At 41.7% G+C, this 19,720-nt stretch overlaps 1 protein-coding gene across 1 annotated transcript; it reads left to right on the top strand.

The window, feature by feature from the left end:
• The first annotated feature begins 2,162 nt into the window (after window positions 1-2,162).
• Window positions 2,163-19,655, top strand: LOC139720909 (uncharacterized). The gene is made up of 12 exons (XM_071632236.1): window positions 2,163-2,249; window positions 8,986-9,018; window positions 10,282-10,503; window positions 11,600-11,763; window positions 12,587-12,743; window positions 13,498-13,649; window positions 14,720-14,858; window positions 15,845-16,163; window positions 16,766-16,985; window positions 17,757-17,892; window positions 18,411-18,858; window positions 19,279-19,655. Exons 3-12 carry the CDS (start codon window positions 10,324-10,326, stop codon window positions 19,653-19,655), a joined length of 2,292 nt encoding a protein of 763 aa, XP_071488337.1. The 5' UTR covers window positions 2,163-2,249; window positions 8,986-9,018; window positions 10,282-10,323.
• Window positions 19,656-19,720: the final 65 nt, after the last annotated feature.

Below are 19,720 nucleotides of genomic sequence, written 5' to 3'. Positions count from 1 at the left end.
GGTCACATTTCATAAATATTGTGCGTCTGAGGTCTGTTACACTGTATGAGAACATGGGCCTTTGTTTTCATGATAAGGAATTCTAAATCTCACATTAGACACACCCCTCACCCCAAAAGAAAAATTCCTCGCAGATTTGAAATTTACGATGTCATTTTACCATTTAAGATGGTGTTTACGAGACAAGTATATTGACACTGCACAGAAACGACGATTTTTCCTTGGCATATGTTGATCAAAAATAAAAATTTGGACCGTGATGAAATAACGCATTTGAAAGATTTCGAGAAGAAACATGATAATTTATGACCAAATGTAATGTCGATTTCACTAACATGTTAAAATAATGTCAAAATGATTCATTAACCCCCTGTCCCGTTTGTTGTTGTTGTTTTTTTTTGCTTCTCTACAGGGTACTCTTTGGTTATTGTTTCATTATAGTGCCACTGCATCCTCAAGGACATTCGATGTTTCTCGGTGTCGACATTACGTAATTGACAATGCCACTCGCCACCTATTTATGAGTTAACAGGGGACCAGAATGTCCCCAGGTTCAGAGCCCGGTATGATGGAATCCTGTGACGGAGGTCCGCTAATGAAGTGGAGATGGTGTACATTACAGTGTGTTAGATTAGTTGGTGTGGAATCATCGTAAATTTAGAATAACCATAATAATATTATACAATACGTATAAAACGCGTACATCTCTGTATGATCAGTGCGTATAGTCACTCCACTGTCACACATGCCCATAGAGAGTTCGAAAGCAGCACTGATGACGAAAACGGATACCTTTATGAGAACATTTTGCTCTCTTTATAGCCTTACAAGGGCGCGTTAAGTGCCGCTGTTTTCTTTACGTTGCTAGGATCTTGCACAGTGTGTCATGTGTATATGTACATGCAAAAGGGAATTTCTGTCGACTTGCATGGATGGACTCGGCAAATTACCAGCTTATGTAGTACATAGTGCCAATTTGGTATAGCACGCAGGGTGTCGAACATGTTTGCGCGAATGTACTTATTATGTCAACGAGGAATTTATGACAAGTGTAAGGATCCACATCGTATAACCTGCCGTATTTTGCATCTTTTTTTTTGTTGCAGACATAACGTTGCGTCTCCAGGGACGAACTCCATCGACTGAAATTTTTGACTGATCGACAGGCTGTGTACGTATGCGGCAAGCGATCACCGCTTGACAATGGTTTCGGAGAGTAAAGCAAGCCTATCCACGTCATAATAGCCTTCATTGTAATGATGTATTCGGGTAATTTGGGTACACATTTTCCTCGTCTGACATTTTGCGAGTGTAATGCCGCTTTCTTACTGGAGATTATTCAGAATTCAAAGTCATGCTCGCGTGAGTTGCGCGTGTTGGATCAGCTCTCATCTCCAACCCATACTTATCTGCGTAATGTTATTTGACGTCATTCATGAATAATGCAGTAAAGGACACGAACTGCTTTCATCGAGCAGAACAAGAAGATTTCTCACGTCGGTACCTCAGTGTTAGCACAACAACCACCAACAGATAATCAAAACAAGTCGTCAAACAAAAAAACTCAAGACACCGACTGCATCGAGAATAGATGAGTCTCATCGATCATAACGGTACCAAGAACAATCGTTGTTTAGGTTGAACAATATTGCACGAAAATTGTCAAACCCCGTCAATAATCGGGGGCAGCAGCTCATGAACAGAAACAATGGATATCTTTCTTACCCGGCGTGGACGATGAGAATCTGATGACCGCCATGGCTATTCAGATCGAAAACCACACAATGGACATGGACCAATCGCGTCTCTCCCTTTCTGATAGCGATCACATGGAAATCGATGGCTATCGGGTCAACGAGGGAGGTGTGGACATAGAAGACTCTAACGAGATAGAAATCATATCACTTGAACAGGACGCTGCACCATCGCTAGGCATCGAAGATGGGAATGTCAAAGCTGATCAGGGTAACGATAGTGATGACGATGACGACGACGACGACAGCGTAGAGATGGAGCTCAGTTTCAGAAATTCGGCGTCCAGACTCGACAACATCATAGACGAGGAGGAGGACGATGAGGAAGAGGAAAAGGATGGTTTCCACGGCGACGGCGGCTCGTTCAGCGGATCAGGGAAATATCCGAGGTCCGGATCGGCGAGACCAAGTTCGTCGAGATCGTACGTGGTTGGTGGTGAGCTACAGATCGATGTCGATGATGACGAGGACTACGATGCTGAAGAGGAAAGAAAAGTAGGTCAAGAGCTTTTCTTTCACGTCACAAAGTCTGTGTGCATTGCAGTGTTGGCGGAGGTTCCAAAGTTATTCTAGGTCTATCAGCAGTTCTTTCTTATTTTATTTCTGTACTATATGCGTGGAGATATGTTATTTTCATTCCTCCATTAATTGGGAACATATTGCTTTCAATTTCTTTTGAGTGATATCACGATCTTAATTTTTCCTTTCCCTATACTCATCAATCTTTCATGACACTCCTGATTCTCGTAACACACACGCCTGTCTTTTCTCTCTGAAAGATGTATAATCTGTAGTTGAAAACAAGTGCATTTCATTGTTGCTGTGTTCCAATCCCATTGTATATCGCCTGACAGAAAGCTGATCCCATTAAATCGAATTGCTTTGTATGACGTGACTAACACACGCACTGATATACCACTTCCAGCATGTTGTTGATCTGGTTTTCATCTATCTTTACGTTTCAGCTGAGTTTTTGTTAACATGCACAGTTTAGAAAGCATTGTGTTTTCGAATCTTATTATAGGTTGATTGTCGTCTAACCATTACGGTGATAACGAAGTTCATATGAAAGGTGTTGATGTGATGACGGTAATTCATGAAGATGAAACTGCTGGATACGCAATGCCAAAGAAATACTAATCATCATGAACATCACAACGGTTATTGCAGTAATTGTCACTATTGTTATTATAGTTATCATCCTCACCATGATAATGCATCATATTTTTTTAGGGAAATTGAACAATCTACACTATAATTGTATAGTCCACATATCTATTATGATAGCTTTCACCGCGATTTGCTTTGACACAATGAACGCCGTTATCAGTATCATGAAATGAGGGGAAAATGAACATCTCTTGTATAGACATGATGGACATTGTCTCTCGTCAGGAAATGCATGTGATTGATTTCTATTCTCATTTTTTCTAAGAATAATGCGATCTGCAACTGAATGCCGATGATTATCTAAACGTCAATGACAATAGGCAATACAGGTTCACGTCACAAGACCGACACCCACGAATCACACAGCTCGCGAGTCATACAGGCTATGAGTTCGACACATAGGCAAACCAAGGCCCACGAGACCCCATGTTGTATCCATCGAAGTCGTTTTTACCCATGTAGTGTCGAACTCATGGGCTGTATGACTCGTGGGTGTCGGTCTCGTGGGATGACCCGGCAATATACATAATATAACAGTGTCTCACTGGGTGGAGAAGTTGATCGCACATTCTTCGGTTGCCAAGAAAGCTCGATAACAGTATAGTCTAGATCAGTTCGAGTAATAAATAGAAAGACACATAAAGATTAAAGACAGTGGGAGAAAAGTTCGATTGAGAGGGAGTATATAGCTACAGGAGTGAGGGAGAGAGCGAGGGTTGGTAAAATCATGTACATGGGAATACAATATATACACACGAAAATAACATAGCTTTCAGCGTATAGACAAAATGGCATACATGCACGATACAATTGACTCAGATCACTTATCCTACAAATCTTGCGTAAAACGAATTGCCGATTACAAACAAGGGCGTATTCTGCTGTATCCTGTCGTTTAATTGTGTGTGCATGTGTGTGTGTGTGTGTGTGCGAGTGATTTTGTCCATGTTACGGCCTTGTGGTATGCCATTAACGTTCGTTCGATTTACTTTAGTGGACATTACGAAACAACAGAGTAGAAGGGGTCTTATTACCAGTTTAAGTGGCCATTACACTTTGCCCGCAATTAAAGAATATTTGCAAAATTCTAACAGAAACAATGTCCGCCCCCTCAAATCTGATAAGAGCATGGTTTTTCGTTTCTCTAAAGAAGTCAACACAACTTTACATTCCCTCCTATTAAAAAGGGACTCACCTCATTATACTATATTAGATCAAACATCATTATCTTCATTCCAATTGTTTTCAGCTTTAATTGATTTAATTGTAAACTTATAGATAATGAAACTAGAAATAAAGGACTGGCAGTATCATAGTATACTGTTAACTTTTTAATTGATTCTGATACATAGGTATGCCATTGTGTGAACGTGGTCAGTTTATGCATTTGACTGACTCTAGACAAATGGCTATCACAAAGCCACAGTCCATAGCAGATTACAACTGTGCAGCGCGACTGTGCTTGGTCATTAACACAACTCTGACATGAATACTTCAAAGCTGTAATTGCTTAATAATTAAAGGCTACAGAAATTGTGATAGTCAGTCTTTCGACGATATTAACATCATGATTATTCAGCCCACATTTACCTCGTGACACGAAAAATGGAAAAAAATCCATAGTGAATAATGCGAATTGTTATATCTAATCCTATTAGTGAAGTAAAAATTGTCGAGATAAAAACGTGCCATATTTGCAGCTATTGCTGCTCGAGATCACTAAAGCAATTTGTACCATCGCTGCACCTTTATAAGCTGGCTCCTATTGCATAAAAGATGAAGTTAAAAAGGCAGAAAATTAAACGTAATTCAATATTTGGTAATCAGTATCGAGTATTCAGAGACTTACGATTGATTTTTGACTTACAAATGTATTACTGAGTGTGTGATACTTGCCAGGAATTGTTCGTTTTAAGAGAGACCAACGCTGAACAACCAACACGAGGCCTTTAATCACTGAGAACTATGTAGTGCTACTGCAGACTCATTAATGACATCATTAGGTAGGTGTCTTTACGACCTCTTAATGATGGCTTTTGAGACCTCCATTGTCTGCATCTCAGTCTCCCCTTTTCTTTTCTTTTTTTTTGTCAGAAGGGAGATTATTAATGATCTGACACGGGAACAAAGCGAGCAATCAGACATAATGGCTACCATTACTTAACGATTTTGTTTTGTTTTGTTATTGTGGGTTTTTTTTTAATGTGGTTCCAGTGAGCATGAATACAGCGGACACGATTGCTCCTTTCTTGTAAACGCCTCATTATACGTCTTGCGAGGTGATTATTGGCATAAAATTTGCCTCATTTGATGAGATGGCGCGCGCACACACACACACACACACACACACACACACACACACACAATAACAACAGACGCAGAGACAGCATTTTGCAAGTACACGTACCAACACCCTTGGCGGAGTGTTCGAAGTCTTCAGAAACGTACAAAATATGTAATGAGCTCTCGAATGAGCATCTCATTGAAACATCGATGAGATGGTTTGAATATCGATGCTCGTAATTCATGACGTAGAGAAAATGCAAAATAGTAATAAAAAAATGCAGTCTGGATGGCAAGAAGACGTACAAGAGAGAACAAAATGACAAGGTATATCACGGAAGGAAAACTTCTGTTTAGTCAGCTTTTGGTGTGCGTCTTTTTACAGACACCAAACGACTCGGTTTGGAAGTCCCGCTCACTGACTCCTGTTTTGGAGTGATGGCGGTGCCCGTTGCTTGGCAACGACATGATCTGCTTCGTACTTCAGTACGTGAGGGAGTTGCTGGAGCTTGTTGCTGGGTTGTGGCATGATAATGGCGCAATGTCATAAAACTTTCCGTGTTCTTCACTTACGACTTTCATGGAAGCAGAGGCTCCACTAGCATTACGCAGATAAAATCAGCCCAGTGATTGTTGTCTTTTCTATCCTTCTTAATAGACTCTTTATCGTCTACTTACACACTTTGTGCACATTGATTGAGCGTGACACCAAGTTCCCCCCCCCCCCCTCTCCCTCTCTTTCTTTAATAAGCAACTCCCGGTCTCTGCTACCGCGCCGCCTTGAATTATGTATTGGTTCACTTATCCGGCTTCTGATGGGTAATGTGGGTTTGAGCAAAATAGAATTTATGCAATTAGAATCCGTTATCCCGGCATCAGGAAGGACTTTAAAATTGCTTATTGCTTCACTGACGTCATACCTTTATTTTTCTCTGCTAAGAACCTTGATGGACCTTTGATGGAAAATTATAAGCCTACTTTTCCTTGAAGAAGCGACCTGACTCCGCACTGTCGTAAGCGGAGCCGGGCTAAAGGGGTATTCGTTTAATCTTCGGCTCTCTGCTCATCAGAGCCGGAAGTTTTCGCGTCATTTCTCTGTCGAAGTAAATTCCGGCTAATATTGTTCAGCTTCCTTTGTGGGGCAATTAACAGCCAATGCAAGAGGGCGAAGAAGAACCAATTTCCCCTCTATTCTTTGACACTTGCCTAAGATACCAATTAAAGCCGTCGTTAAGCTACTGGTCATTACTATAAAGAACACAACACAGAAGGTCCAAAACATTTGCATAAATCATACTAGTATACGTCTTACAATGCGATTGCAGTGAAGTAATATGCAAGGTATCTTTCATTTTTTAAAAGAACAATCGCAAAACCATCTTGTTCGTCTGATAAATTTCGTCTTACTTTAAAGGGGGGGGGGGTGTTGCCTCTATACTCTTGGGCTTTAGCTTTATCACTATCATTTGGCGTGTATCAAACACACTAATTCACGAAGGTGTTAAAGACAGAAGCTTGCCATGATTATATCAGTATGTGCATCTTATATACTAAACAGCTATGTGACAAAGTTAAGTGCTGTGTAGTCTCCTGATAAAATCTTCTATTTCGCGGTTAGTCTTAAAGTTGTATAATAATGCTTTCATGAGCTGAGGCCAGGCTGACTGAAAAATACGTGTGCATATCCGTACACTAGACTAGAAAAAAAATATGAAGGAATCTTCCACATTGTTCTCTATCTAAAATTGGTTGCCGAGCAACAGTAGCTTTTGTTGTCGTGAAACCTGAAATCCCCGTAATCAAACCCATTCTGCTCACATCACATACAGAGCGAATGACTGTTGAATGTAAATACGGCAGGTAGTGTGCGCCGTTCTGATGCATTTCATGTGAAAATCAATAACAGCGTCCTTTAAAGGGTTCCTTACCTTTTGTTAGGTTCAGAGCTAAGGGTTTCTTTGAATGGAGACCTCATTGTGCACCACACGATGGGAGCTAATTAAAGAGGTAACGGAGAGTGAATGGAGGCGATAAATCGATATCTGCGTGACTACACCAGCTGAAAGTTTCAGGAGGAAAGATTGTTTTAAGAACTCGTTCTTCTCCTCCTATCCGGCAGAACTTTGAACCATGCCAAATCGCAATTTAAGAACCAATGAAACATATTGCTTGATTACATTGCTGTGCGTGAAAGGCATTATTTACCATTAGTTTGCAGATGAAACAAAAACCCAGCTTTAGTGCTTCAAAATAGTTGTGAAATGTTAGTCAGGGATAGAAACAACGAATGTAAAAATTTGAATCCGTATAATCGATGATAAGCATTGTTAAATATACAAATGTTAACAATAGTTATGATATTTTTTTTTTTAGACTTGACCATCCGGTTATGGTTTAATGAGAAATTGGTGATTTCTCTTTGTATTCAAGGCTTTATTGCGAAATCTGTGTATGGTATAATATATGTAGGATGTTTTGTGATAAAACTGACCTACACATACAACACAAAATCAAATGTGATATTTCGAACATTTTTTAATCACTGCTCCCAATAGTAAACAGTACTTGTAAATGCAATACGTTTCTAATGCACTGAATTTGATAGCGTGAAGGCATTTTGGCAATCTTGTTGCAGATTATAGACCTGCATGTCCAGAGAAAACGATACGAACTGCATACTGTAAATACGCATAAGGAATCCTTGGTAAAAATTAAAAGATAACAAAACAGACAAACAAACAAACAAAATCCACGGGGAAAAGAAAACATTATGGAGACGACTAAGATGTGCTTCTCGGTGGTAGAGAAATGCATAACGATATTTTCCAACTTTAGCTAGAGCATGGTGTGATACATTACCAGGTTTGGTGCTTCATCTCTTGTCATTGATCCTAGGTTGGTTTTATTCGTTTTGGTTTTGTTGACCCATGAATCCTGAAACAAAGGCATAAAGTTAATACAGAATGAAACCCTATCAAAAAAGAATACTCCGCATCTCTATTATGGCTTCAACAAACTAGTATTGGAGGTCCTATAGTCAGACGCTCTCGCCTATACACCTTTATACCTGCTGATTAATGATTCTAAGTGAGTCACAAGCATACAGAGCATAATTGTGGAGCTACAACACGGCTCCATAATATAGAGTAAGGTGAATACATAAGTTGAATCACACGTCTACCGTTAGACGTTGCAGTATCTCGAGCTCAAGTGGAAGGAATTACAGAGCATATCGATGACAAGGCAGTAATTAAGATTTTGACACGTCTGTTCACATTTTAACATAGAGCATGCTAAACAGCAGCACACTCCTAAAAACCAACCAACCAACCAACCAACCAACCAACCAACCAACCAACCAACCAACTAACCAACCAACCAAACAAACAAACTAACGAACAAACACCCAAATACAAACAAAACGTCAGGCTGACCACAGTCTAGGAAAGTTCACTTTCCAGAAAGGGGATTTAGCGGAATGATATCTTCTTTGACAGCAAATCTGGTAGGAGGCATTTGTTTCTGTGCTGTTATGGAGATACAAACATAAAAAAACTCACACTTATACACATCACACAGGACGACAACAATTTCACCTGACAATACTTATTGTTTAAATGATATGGACTTTGCGGTAAATGATCTTATAATATATCATCATTCTATATGAATAAACAGCTTTTTTTTTCTTTAAAAAATGTATTTTGAATTAAGAACCATGAAGTAACTAACCTTGCTTGCTTTAATCTTTCTTTGAATTTCCTTACCACAGTCAAAGGACGATGAAGTGTACAGAAAGTCATCATTATCGGTAAGTCCCAACACTGCTCTTAATCCTGCTTGGTATAATACAAGAATTCAAACAAAAAAATAATCATATAACACATGACTAATTATACCCACATGCGTTATTACATGAACATGACATAGCGCGGCGATCTCTAGTTTTTGACCGGGTTTCACCACAACGTTATTTTTTTTTAAATTATTTTGAGTGCACTTAACTATAGACCATAATTGCGACATTTTAATTAGAATAGGACATGATCTAGTATTTTGTTTATAGCGTTTATCCTCTGTGAAGAAAGAAAGAAAGAAACATGAATATAATGCATGCAGTTACTCTTACGGACAAGACTTAACGTCACTCATGACTGACTTACCATAATAGTCATGATTCTGTGCTGTAGATGTTTGAAGCCACAATCAGCAAAGTATGAATTGACTGTAGGCCCTACCAGACGATGTACTGTTTGTAAGGATGCAAACAACATTACTAGAATACTTCATACAACGTAGAGACGCATATACTCATCTCTGGTAAAATAGTGTAGATCTCACGTTTGTCCCAGGTTTTATAATGTCCTCATAATATAAGACGTCATTTATGTTAGACTTTTAAAAACATTTTCATGTGACGGCTTACCAGCTTGGCCTCTACCACGCCGGCAGTGGGAAGTCGGGATGCAGTCCCATTAAAAGTTCTATTCCATCGCGCGGAAAATCTACCAGATCTACCTCATTATCAGACGTTATTAGTCGTGGGAACTGGCACAATCCTTGGCTCTCATTGCCTTTATCAAAGTACAATCGGTAATCTGACCAAATCATCAAGAAAAAAGCATTAGGCAATATTGACGCACGCTCGCAAATATCGATATCATACATGGCTCTTAACAATGAGACATTATAACTGTTAACTGCGCTCCAATCGTGCTCGCGAAAGTGGAAGGGAATTGGTCAAATTGCATGCTTATAGTAACCTTGCACCTCGTGCGAACGGACAGACTTTTAGTTGTTTTCCAGACCATGAATGCATAGAAATAAGCTAACTGTTAAGAAATGAAGCTTCAATGACAAAAGATTATACAGTATGCAGACGTGCTAATAGGGATCTTCAGCCAAAATCGCAACAATGCTGGCTCATGTCCTGAAGTATTCCCGGGATTTTTCCGGGGAAAATCCTTCATGGAAGCGCGCACGCTTAAGGGAGCTGACAGCCTACTTTCGCGGGAAAAATACCATCTCGTCTACTGTAAAACCCTCTGGTCTGCTCTCCCCTCGAACCCTGCAGGCTCTCGATCGGTTCCGGAAGGCCGGACGCCAGGTGAAGTTCATGTGTGGGGTTCAGCTGAGCCTTAACAAATGCGCCGAGGAAGCGGGCAAGGGCACGTTCTCCATCCAGATCGCCGATCTCATGGAGAAGATGTCCCGCACGCCCAGCGTGGTCTACATTCCGGAGAACAGCACCGAGCGACTGAGCTTCAACGCCACAGACTACCGTTCCAAGTACGAGGTAAGGAAGACAGGAAGACGTGACCCGCCTCCTCCGGAGGGGGATGGGGAGCTGTCATAACGGATGTCAACTCTGTCTAGAAACACCAAATGTGATGCTCCAATGTGGTTATGTGGTTTCGTGCTCTTTCTTTGTATTGTAAATTTTACCATTCAGAATCCATGACTGATTCTTGAAATAACAGTACACGTTTTGCAAAATTAAAACATTTGTTTGTCTCACGAATTTACTGATTTTTGCAAATGTCTTACTGATTTTGTGCAAAATGTAATAGCCTACATTCTGCCAGTTCAATCTTCTCTTTCTAAAATATAAGAAGTGCAGCTACTGACGTGGCAATCTAATGATGCCAGGATGAGGAATTCTGCGATAAATTCCTCCAGAACTTGACGAATTAGGGCGGTGAGGGCGGTGAGTTGGCTCAGTCGGTAGCGCGTCTGCCTCACGATCACGCGGCCCGGGTTCGAACCCGAGTCTGGACTGAGCAATGTTGTGTGTAAACATACCGTCCCCTCTAGCAAGAGGCAAAACACTCTGTCCCTCGGGTAGGACATAAAATGGAGGTCCCGTGTATGAGAGAGTCACAGCTCATGCACGTAAAAGATCCCGCTTCATTCATTCATCGCAAAGATCGAGCAGGGTGTCTAACCCGGTGAAGTGGTCCCACCCCACATCCAACTGGACCCCATGGAAGACCAGCTTAACGTAGCTGAATATGGGCTATCCAGCCATCTTCTCAGATGGAAAATGAACAACAACAATTAACGGATGAATAGTGGCCTTCACAGCCTATTGCACTGTGTTCATTCGCTACACGGTGATAGTAATCATAAATATTTCATTAAAGTCTTACTACAGCTAATTTCAATTCGCCCATCTCCATTCAAGAACAAAAAAAAAGACTACTAATGACAAACACTCATACAAAAAACACCAACTAATAAGCAAACATCATCAATATCATACAACGGACATCTACAGGCACTGAGAATCTGAACATTTAACAACGTACTAGCCTTATGATTAGTGAAGCTAGATTCACTTTATGACATCACAGGTTTCCTATAAACATCTCATCTTCCGTTTCTCATTACAGTTTACGTGGCCGGAGAAAGCGCGAGCTGTCCTGCAGAAGGCCCCAGTGGATCGGACGGCCGAAGATATCCGCCTGGTAAGGAGTCTCATGAGGGGGCTCTACAGCTTCCGGAAGTACTCTTCTGTTCTCCAGGACCTCATCTGCAAGGTCATTCGATACGCCAAGTAAGTTGCATCGCCATGTTTGCCACTAGTAATAGCTCTCCCAACATTGAGCACGACGCGACGAGCAAGAAATTTAAGAGGCAATGATCTATAATGCGACTCTATACGATTTCTTGGGATGCACTCTTAGCATCATGTTCCCCGCACAAACCAAATGATCTTGAAATCCAAACAAAGAATTTCACGTAAAACTAGGAGATACTTTGAGGAGGTTCATATTTCATACTAACGGGCTCCAGCCATTCCCAGCTGTTGTGTCAACGTTTTTTAATGTACGTGTACGTCCATTATAGCGCAGTTCTGTGTATAACCTTTTGTCGAATGAAATTAAAAAGTTTCCGCATTTATGAACCTAGTTAAAACTCAATCCCCTAATTACTAGTTAATGTCTTGTATAATTGAAGTATTTTCACAGTGTCAAGACCCCTTACTGGATCATCAGCACCATTATGAGATAATTTCCATGCGCGTCTCATATTGATCTTTCTTTTCACGTAAATATCTTTCCTTTCGTTGTTTTTATTTTTACTGCTCGTCTGTTTCAAAGGCACCGGACAGCAATCCATTAACTTGCATGGCAAAGTTTGGATCTCTTGTATAGGAAGATGTGGTAAAACTACTTCCCCAATGATGGAAACATTACTGCTTTCTTGGCTTCTGTTCAATCAAGCAGTACAGAGTAGAGTAGGCTTCCCATCTCAAATTTGCTACAAGTTACCTATACAGAAATCGCAACTGCGCCCTGTACATTGAATTCTTCAAACGACGAGCTCTTATCTCATGATTAAGTAAACAACTTAGCATATGATGGACTGTGAAACAGGTATGGTCGACGTCGAGTGGTGGTTCGGAAAGGACATCCTGGATTCTCGTTCTACTTCATCTTCTCTGGCGCAGTGGGTGTCACCCTCGAAGAGGACGAGATGAACGCCTTCGTCAAGAAGGAGGTCAACATCTTGAAGAAAGGCGCGAGCTTTGGGGTAAACCTGCTAAACTTTTCTTCAAACATGAATTACGATGGACAAAGTTAGACCCTTTTGCGGAAGCGCTTTCAGATTCTAACACTATGTTGTATTATATGGAGATAGCTTTCAGGAAACCATAAAAAAGTAATACTTTGTAAATTCATAGTCGCAAGAGTGACACACAGATGCTAAGGGATTTCATTTGAAGATTGCATTATGATCCAAAGCAGAATATTTGCAGTATCGTGGAAGTATCAGACTACCAATTCAGTTTGTTTCGAATTGAAGCGTACTGAAAAGCATGTTTAACACATAGGGGACAAGTCCCAAGTATATTTGGGCAAGTGTCTATGGTAAATGCATGTTGTAGCAAAATCAGCCTGTCCTCAATGGGTTAAACGACACACAAAATGTTTTCAACTCTATATTGGGACTGGAAGGCACAGTTATTGTTCACGTTTTGTCCTACTAAACACGGTTGCTTAATCAAATAGGATTTTAACGAGATTGAATAACTATTTCTAAAATATAACCTTAACTCTCCGTCCCTTCCTTCGCCTTTTGATGCTTCTTTTGCTTAGTTTACCTTTAGGTTACCTTCCAATTCTATGAATGTTGCATCATCTAGTAGCCCAACGATGACTTTTTCAGATCAAGAAATATGAATATCAATGTCCCAAACTTAAATGCTGTTGGGCACTTTGAGCAACCGTATCGCCGTCACCTTTCAATAGTCCCCTTCCCTTCTCCTCGCCATTCTTCGAATCAGGAAATTGCTCTAATAAAGGAGACTCGAAGGAAGGCCACAGTCGTGTGCCTCCAAGACACTGAATTCCTGGTCGTCGACGCCGACGAGTTCTTCGACAACAACCTCCATCTCCACATCCAGCAGGACTTCGAATATCGGCTCGATTTTCTGAGGTATGAATACAGTGGCTTGTAATTTGAAGCGTTGACTTTAAATAATGCGGGATTATAATAACACTATGTTGATAAGCTGTATGTCACACCAACAGGGAAACTGTCGCCCCAAGGAGTGTAGTACGTGAATTACCTAACATCAGTAAGCACCTATTGATATTACAGATATTAATATTAAAATAATGTATTATGTGAATGTATTTGACTGTTGTGACGATTCTTTTCTTTAAAAAAATATTGCCGGAAATGTGATTATTAAAAGTTTAATCATAATCATAACGTCTTTCAACATGTAATATAACACAGCATGAATTCTCATCTACATGATTGTATGTTCCTTCGATTTTATGCTATAGAAAAAAATGCATTGCGAGAAATAGTCATGATAGTGTTCACAATGACTATAATACAGTCAAAGCTGTCTATAGCGGCCACCGAAGGGAGACGAAAAAAGTGGCCGTTATAAGACAGGTTTGACTGTAGTTACTTTTGATGATGGCGCAATCCTTTCTCGAAATGTTGCTCTAATGACGATGAACATGCGGCATTAATGGAAGGCACCAACCATCTTGTAATGATATGACCATTGATTGGATATGATGCTTGTAAAGGCTGTTTGAAGTCGAAAAATTTTGCGTCACTTTCTTGAAGATACGATAAGGCCATGGAATTAGCCGAACAGCAATAGGATTCCCAGAATAAAGAGTGAACACAAATCCAGGTATATCATATTTCTTCAATAAAGAGAAAATATTTGTGTGTTTTCGTGACAGTCAAAAATGCAGTGTTGTTTGTTTGTTTGCTTTTTTACAGCCAACTGATGATCTAGTACAACAACAGCGACGACAACGGATAGCTTTAAATGGAGGTTATATGTAGCAGAAGGAGTACAATAGATCGAAAACGATGAAGACGTCAACATATGCACATAGAAAAGATTCTATTTATATGTATGTAGGGCCTATGTCTTCTTTTATTAAAGTCTGATTTTTTTTCTTTCTTTATAATTGATCTATTCATCCATATATTATGTATTAACCTACTTATTGTGCTGTTTTGCCCAATTTCAGTCGCATGAAGATCTTCTCGACATGGGCAACGGAGAATCTGGAGGAGATTTCCGACATGGGTCGACTAGAAGAATACTGCAACGAGTCGCTGATTGTCAAAGACGCGCGCAATACCGATTGGCTGCTCATCGTCACCAAGGTAACGGAGGTTGACGGGCTTGCAAGGGTGCCTCTAATCCGCATGTGATAATGTATACAATAATAATGATAATAATAGGGTCTTCGCAGGGTAGCCACTGCTCTACCGGAGGGCACTGCCGTTATCATTACCCTGTAGCGTTGCCAGGTACCCATTTACACACCTGGGTCGAGAGGGACATTGTGGGTTAAAACATCTTGTCCAGGGACGTAAGCACCGAGCGGGAATCGAACTCGGATCCTCCGATTGGGAGTCGGAAGTTTTATCCACTATGCCATAGGGGTATTCCCGAGCCGGGTTTCATTTACCTTTATGTTGTCATATTTGTAACACTTTATCCGGGTGACGTAGGCTCTACGTGACATGTTGCACTCGACTTGATAAGAGTAATACAACTTGCCTATCATAATATGAATACAAGTTGTATTCCTGGCAAGACCTAGCAAAGAACGTCTTAAGTGGTCCAAACCAAGCAATGGAACCTTACTTTTGCTGTCTAATAAGCTTTGAAATTTTTGTGGAAAGTGCAGGGAAATTAAGAGGGATACACATATCCGAGAACAGTGATGAATACGCAAAAAGCTGTTTGTCGGTTTTCTAGTAAATGTATTGTAAAATAGAAATTGATTTACAAAAATCATCTATCATTCTGTATCTCTTGTCTGGCATGAAAATCCAACATCGCTAATGACTATAGAAATCACGCAAAAGGTATCATTTCCCCTCTAACACAAATCATATCACCCATATCGGTATACGTTGTGGAAGATGCACTATCTCTGAATATCGTATACAGTAATACCTTCAAAGGTTAACAGTAACTATACTGGTATCATTGCTAACCATGGGAAATCCAAAAGCACTAGACTATACCAAGACCATCAGCTGTAAATACTATAAGAAGAGGGTCAATAGACTCATACTTTCCTCTCATTTTTCTAATCGACTGATTAGTTCAAAACCTCCGTTATGTCACGTTGATATAGGGCCGAGCTGACGTGCTGAAACTAGTGGACCTAGCCCAGCTTTACATGTCCAAACAGGCCGAGGAAGAGGAGGTCATCCAAATGTCCCGAAAGGCTCGCGTCCTCAGCGGGCGGTCAGTCACCATGTGGAGCGATGACATCGGATCCAAGGTCATGCAACATCAGCAGCAACAGCGGCAACAGATGCTGCAGGATCAGGACAGGGAGCGCGGCGGGCAGCGGGCAACGACCGGGGCCAATCGGACGGGACTGGAGTCGCAGAGGAAAACATCGGCCAAGGGGTCGACCGTGAACGGCAGACGGAGACCAAAGACTACCGGTACGTAATACGATGTCCTCCTTCCCCCACCACCGCCCCCCCCCCCCGCAAGCCTAGTTTTCCATTTACCGTAACATCGGAATTATTTCATTTACATCATAAAGAGTGGGATACAGTGTACTAATATTTTGGAGAGGGACAAATTTACCCGGAGGTAGGCCTACGGCTAGAAATGAATTCGCAGTAGGATTTTGAAAGTGACGAGCTGGATCATTTCTCTTTGTTACGTGTGAAATAGTTATTATCAGCAAAGTTGTCAAAGCTACATTCATTCGTTTGGCAGGACGTGATTGGTTGATGCCGTCACATTTTGCGTTACTGCTGTTAGTCAGCAAAGGCGAACAACAGTGGGTTGGTATCATTTTTTTTTAATGTCCGGATGTCCAATATGCCTCGTCTCTCGATGACACCATCCACGCGAGATACGATGTACTCCAAACGGAAATTATGCATAATCCACATCCTACAATCAGACTTATGATGCCAGGGACGTCTACCTTACTTCTCATCCTTTGCTCTCTCTCTCTCTCTCTCTCTCTCTCTCTCTTTTCGTTTGTCAACTCTCTTCCTCTCTGTCTTTCCAACCTGAATCTGAACTACAGGCCAGATAGCGTCGAGGATGCGCACGCAGACAGACAACGAGGTCGACGACGATGACAACGAGAGAAGGATCCGCAGCAGGAGCGCGACGGTGCGGCTGAAGGAACCCGACAAGCGGGTGCTCAGCCCGGGCGAAGACGAGGATGACGACGAAGATGTCGAGCTAGAAGAGAGTGGCACATCGCGTTCGAGGCCAAGGACTGGGACGGCGAGTCATAGGACGTAAGTCCACTTGTGAAATCGGCTATCTGCCGTTACAAAGCGGTGCTGGTGCCGACAAAGCCTTGACTGGTCCGACCTGGCAAAACACCCGCCAATTTGCGATGTCCGAGTTGCGCACGCGTATGCTAAATGTTTGATATATAATACTGCGGCGGGGGCGAGTCGGTCGCCACACTCCTCATGCATTCGCCACACGCGTGCGCGCATGGGGCACCGCAGTAATGGCGGATTTTGCTGCCAGGTCGGATCGGTCTGTAGGCGGTTTAGATGCTCTATCGCCAGCCTTTTCTGATTACCATGCGTTTTCAACTTTAACACTGGAAACGCAATTTCACATTGAAACATCATGAATAGAATATTACCTGGAAGAGTCGATGCTTCAGATGTGAAGAATAAAAGAATTCATAAGGCTTTTAAGATGATAGAATGTGAAATAAAATGAGTTTATAAATCACACACTAAAACATGCAAACTTCATAAATCATTGTGACACACTGTGGGAGCCCACCGCATTTGAATGTTCTTTACAGATAGATGGCGCTATATAAATGCAGCTGATCAGCACATCGTCGGCGTCGTCATCATTGTCATCATCACCATCGTAATCATCATCATCATCATCATCATCATCAACAACATCATCATCATCGTCATCATCACATTTACGAACTTCCTTTCACCTGCATAGACGTATATACGAATGATGAGTTAATATGGTTAAGAAAGGAATGAAACATACGTATAAAAACGAACACTTTTCTCTTCTTCCAGGACTTCGGAACCATCTGACGAGACGCCGTGCAGACTTCCAGATTACATTACCCTTGGCCTGGAGACAATCAAAGCACCTGGGGTCGATGCCGGCGTCTACATCCAGGTCGATGCATTACGCCCGGGCGACTGCTTCGTAAGTTCTGTGATTTCAGCGGTGCTTGAAATAGATACGAAGTTAAGAATAGATTTTGTTTGGAAACCCTTACTTGCAAGGCTTTTTTTTTTCCGTAGGACTACAAATACGATCATAGGGTGGAGTTAAGATTTTGGTATTTTTTACTTAGTAGTAAAAGGATTTCTCTTGAGAGATCCACAATGAATAAGCAATGGTTGTAGTGGGTCCCTACTTTTCAGCAGGTCATTTCAATTTTGTGAGACTGACAATTGGGCTGAATAAATTTTCATGGACATAGTTCAGATAGTGTTGTCGGCAAAAGATTTCTTTCTCAAGCTTTTGACGTTCAATCTTGACGTTCTTTTAAAAAATTAGAATGGCATTGATATGGTCTAAGAGTATTTTTACCCAGTGGTTGGACTTTTCGAGTAATGACGAGGTAAGCTCTTCAGACCTATTTATTGTTTTCCAAGCTTCTCATGTATGATAAATTATGATCGTTGTTGTTGCTTTGGCTGTATTTCCGTTCCATTCAGGGGGTTCAGGGTGTCTTGGGTCACATGCCACATCTCTCCGTCGTCAGCCACGGCTGTGAACTCATTCGCATCTCCATGTCCAAATTTCGCGAGTACGCCGACGAAGAAACTATGAATAAAGTAAGAGAACTCATTCCGACCTACGCAAGCGATCTGGAGCTCTGGCGGAGCTTCCGGAAGCAGAACAAGTGGAACAACTTCAAATCCGGTGTGGTCCGAGAGGTCAGGAGGCACGCCACGCCGACAGGGTCGTCCGTTCGCGGCGGCGGGGCTGGCAGCAAATCGTCGGTGAAGGGGTCCGTAACCAGCGACTGGGTGACGAACACGTGGAGTAGGCGGAACACCGGAAGGGATTCGGTGGGACCTAGCACCACGCCCTTGCCGAAAATACCGACAAATGCTGACGATGAGGGGAAAAGTCCGAAGAGTCCACGCCTTCGACGGAGAGGTAACTTATTATTGTTGATCTGATCCTCTCAAAGAAACGCTCCATGTTCGTTTAAAGTGAAATAATGTGTTTGATGTGGCGGTCTCTTCGGTGTTCCCTAAGCATTAATGTCTAATCAAGGAGGTACTATAGGTTTGATAACGAACATGTGTACACATGGGAAGCAATGAAACTTGAAGAAATAATTATCCTAACAACACGAACAAGTGAATAAACAGGGAAACGAACATAATTATGCCAACTGTGTGCCCAATTCGATGTGACCATTTTCTTCTTTTTCTCAAAGGGAAGAGTAAGGAGATAATTAGGACAGAGAGAGGACGAGAATGAGTGTGGGTTCAGTTTTGGGGAGTGTACTCTAAGGTTTACAGATCGCAATATCAGAATTCATGGCTTTTATTCCGTTTTGTTTTATCTCAGGGAAAAGTGGTCTCTCCAGCGCCGCTACGACAAGACCCAACAGTCGAGCACAAAGTCGAGCAGCAAGCACTCGCTACACCGAATCAAGACCCGCGACAAGACAATCATTTTCTCAGCACGACCTCAAAGTCCTAGAAAGGCGTCGTTCCAGTATGCCCGCCGCGCGTCTTGCGTCCGCCTCCCAGTCGTTTGGGTACCAATCACTGTCCCATGCTCAGAGCATGGTGGGTGGAGCCATGGGCGGATCCATGGGCATGGGCGGGGAGAAGCAACTAAACGCTCGATCTTCGATGCCCCATATGCACATCCCTGATTTGGCCAGTTTCACCAAGCCAACATACACGAGTAGCCGCAGCTGGCGGGAGCTGAAATCTTGAATATAGAAGTTTTCTCTCGTCTGCTGTGACCTGAAGGCTTGAAATATCGACAAAACTGTTGATTA

The sequence above is a fragment of the Diadema antillarum genome, unplaced genomic scaffold, assembly GCF_040938485.1.
Source record: "Diadema antillarum isolate AM-2024a unplaced genomic scaffold, OU_Dant_1.0 scf00000134, whole genome shotgun sequence".
NCBI lineage: Eukaryota > Metazoa > Echinodermata > Echinoidea > Diadematoida > Diadematidae > Diadema > Diadema antillarum.
Note: the sequence above shows the minus strand (reverse complement) of the source record. Positions and strands in the feature narration are given on the sequence as shown.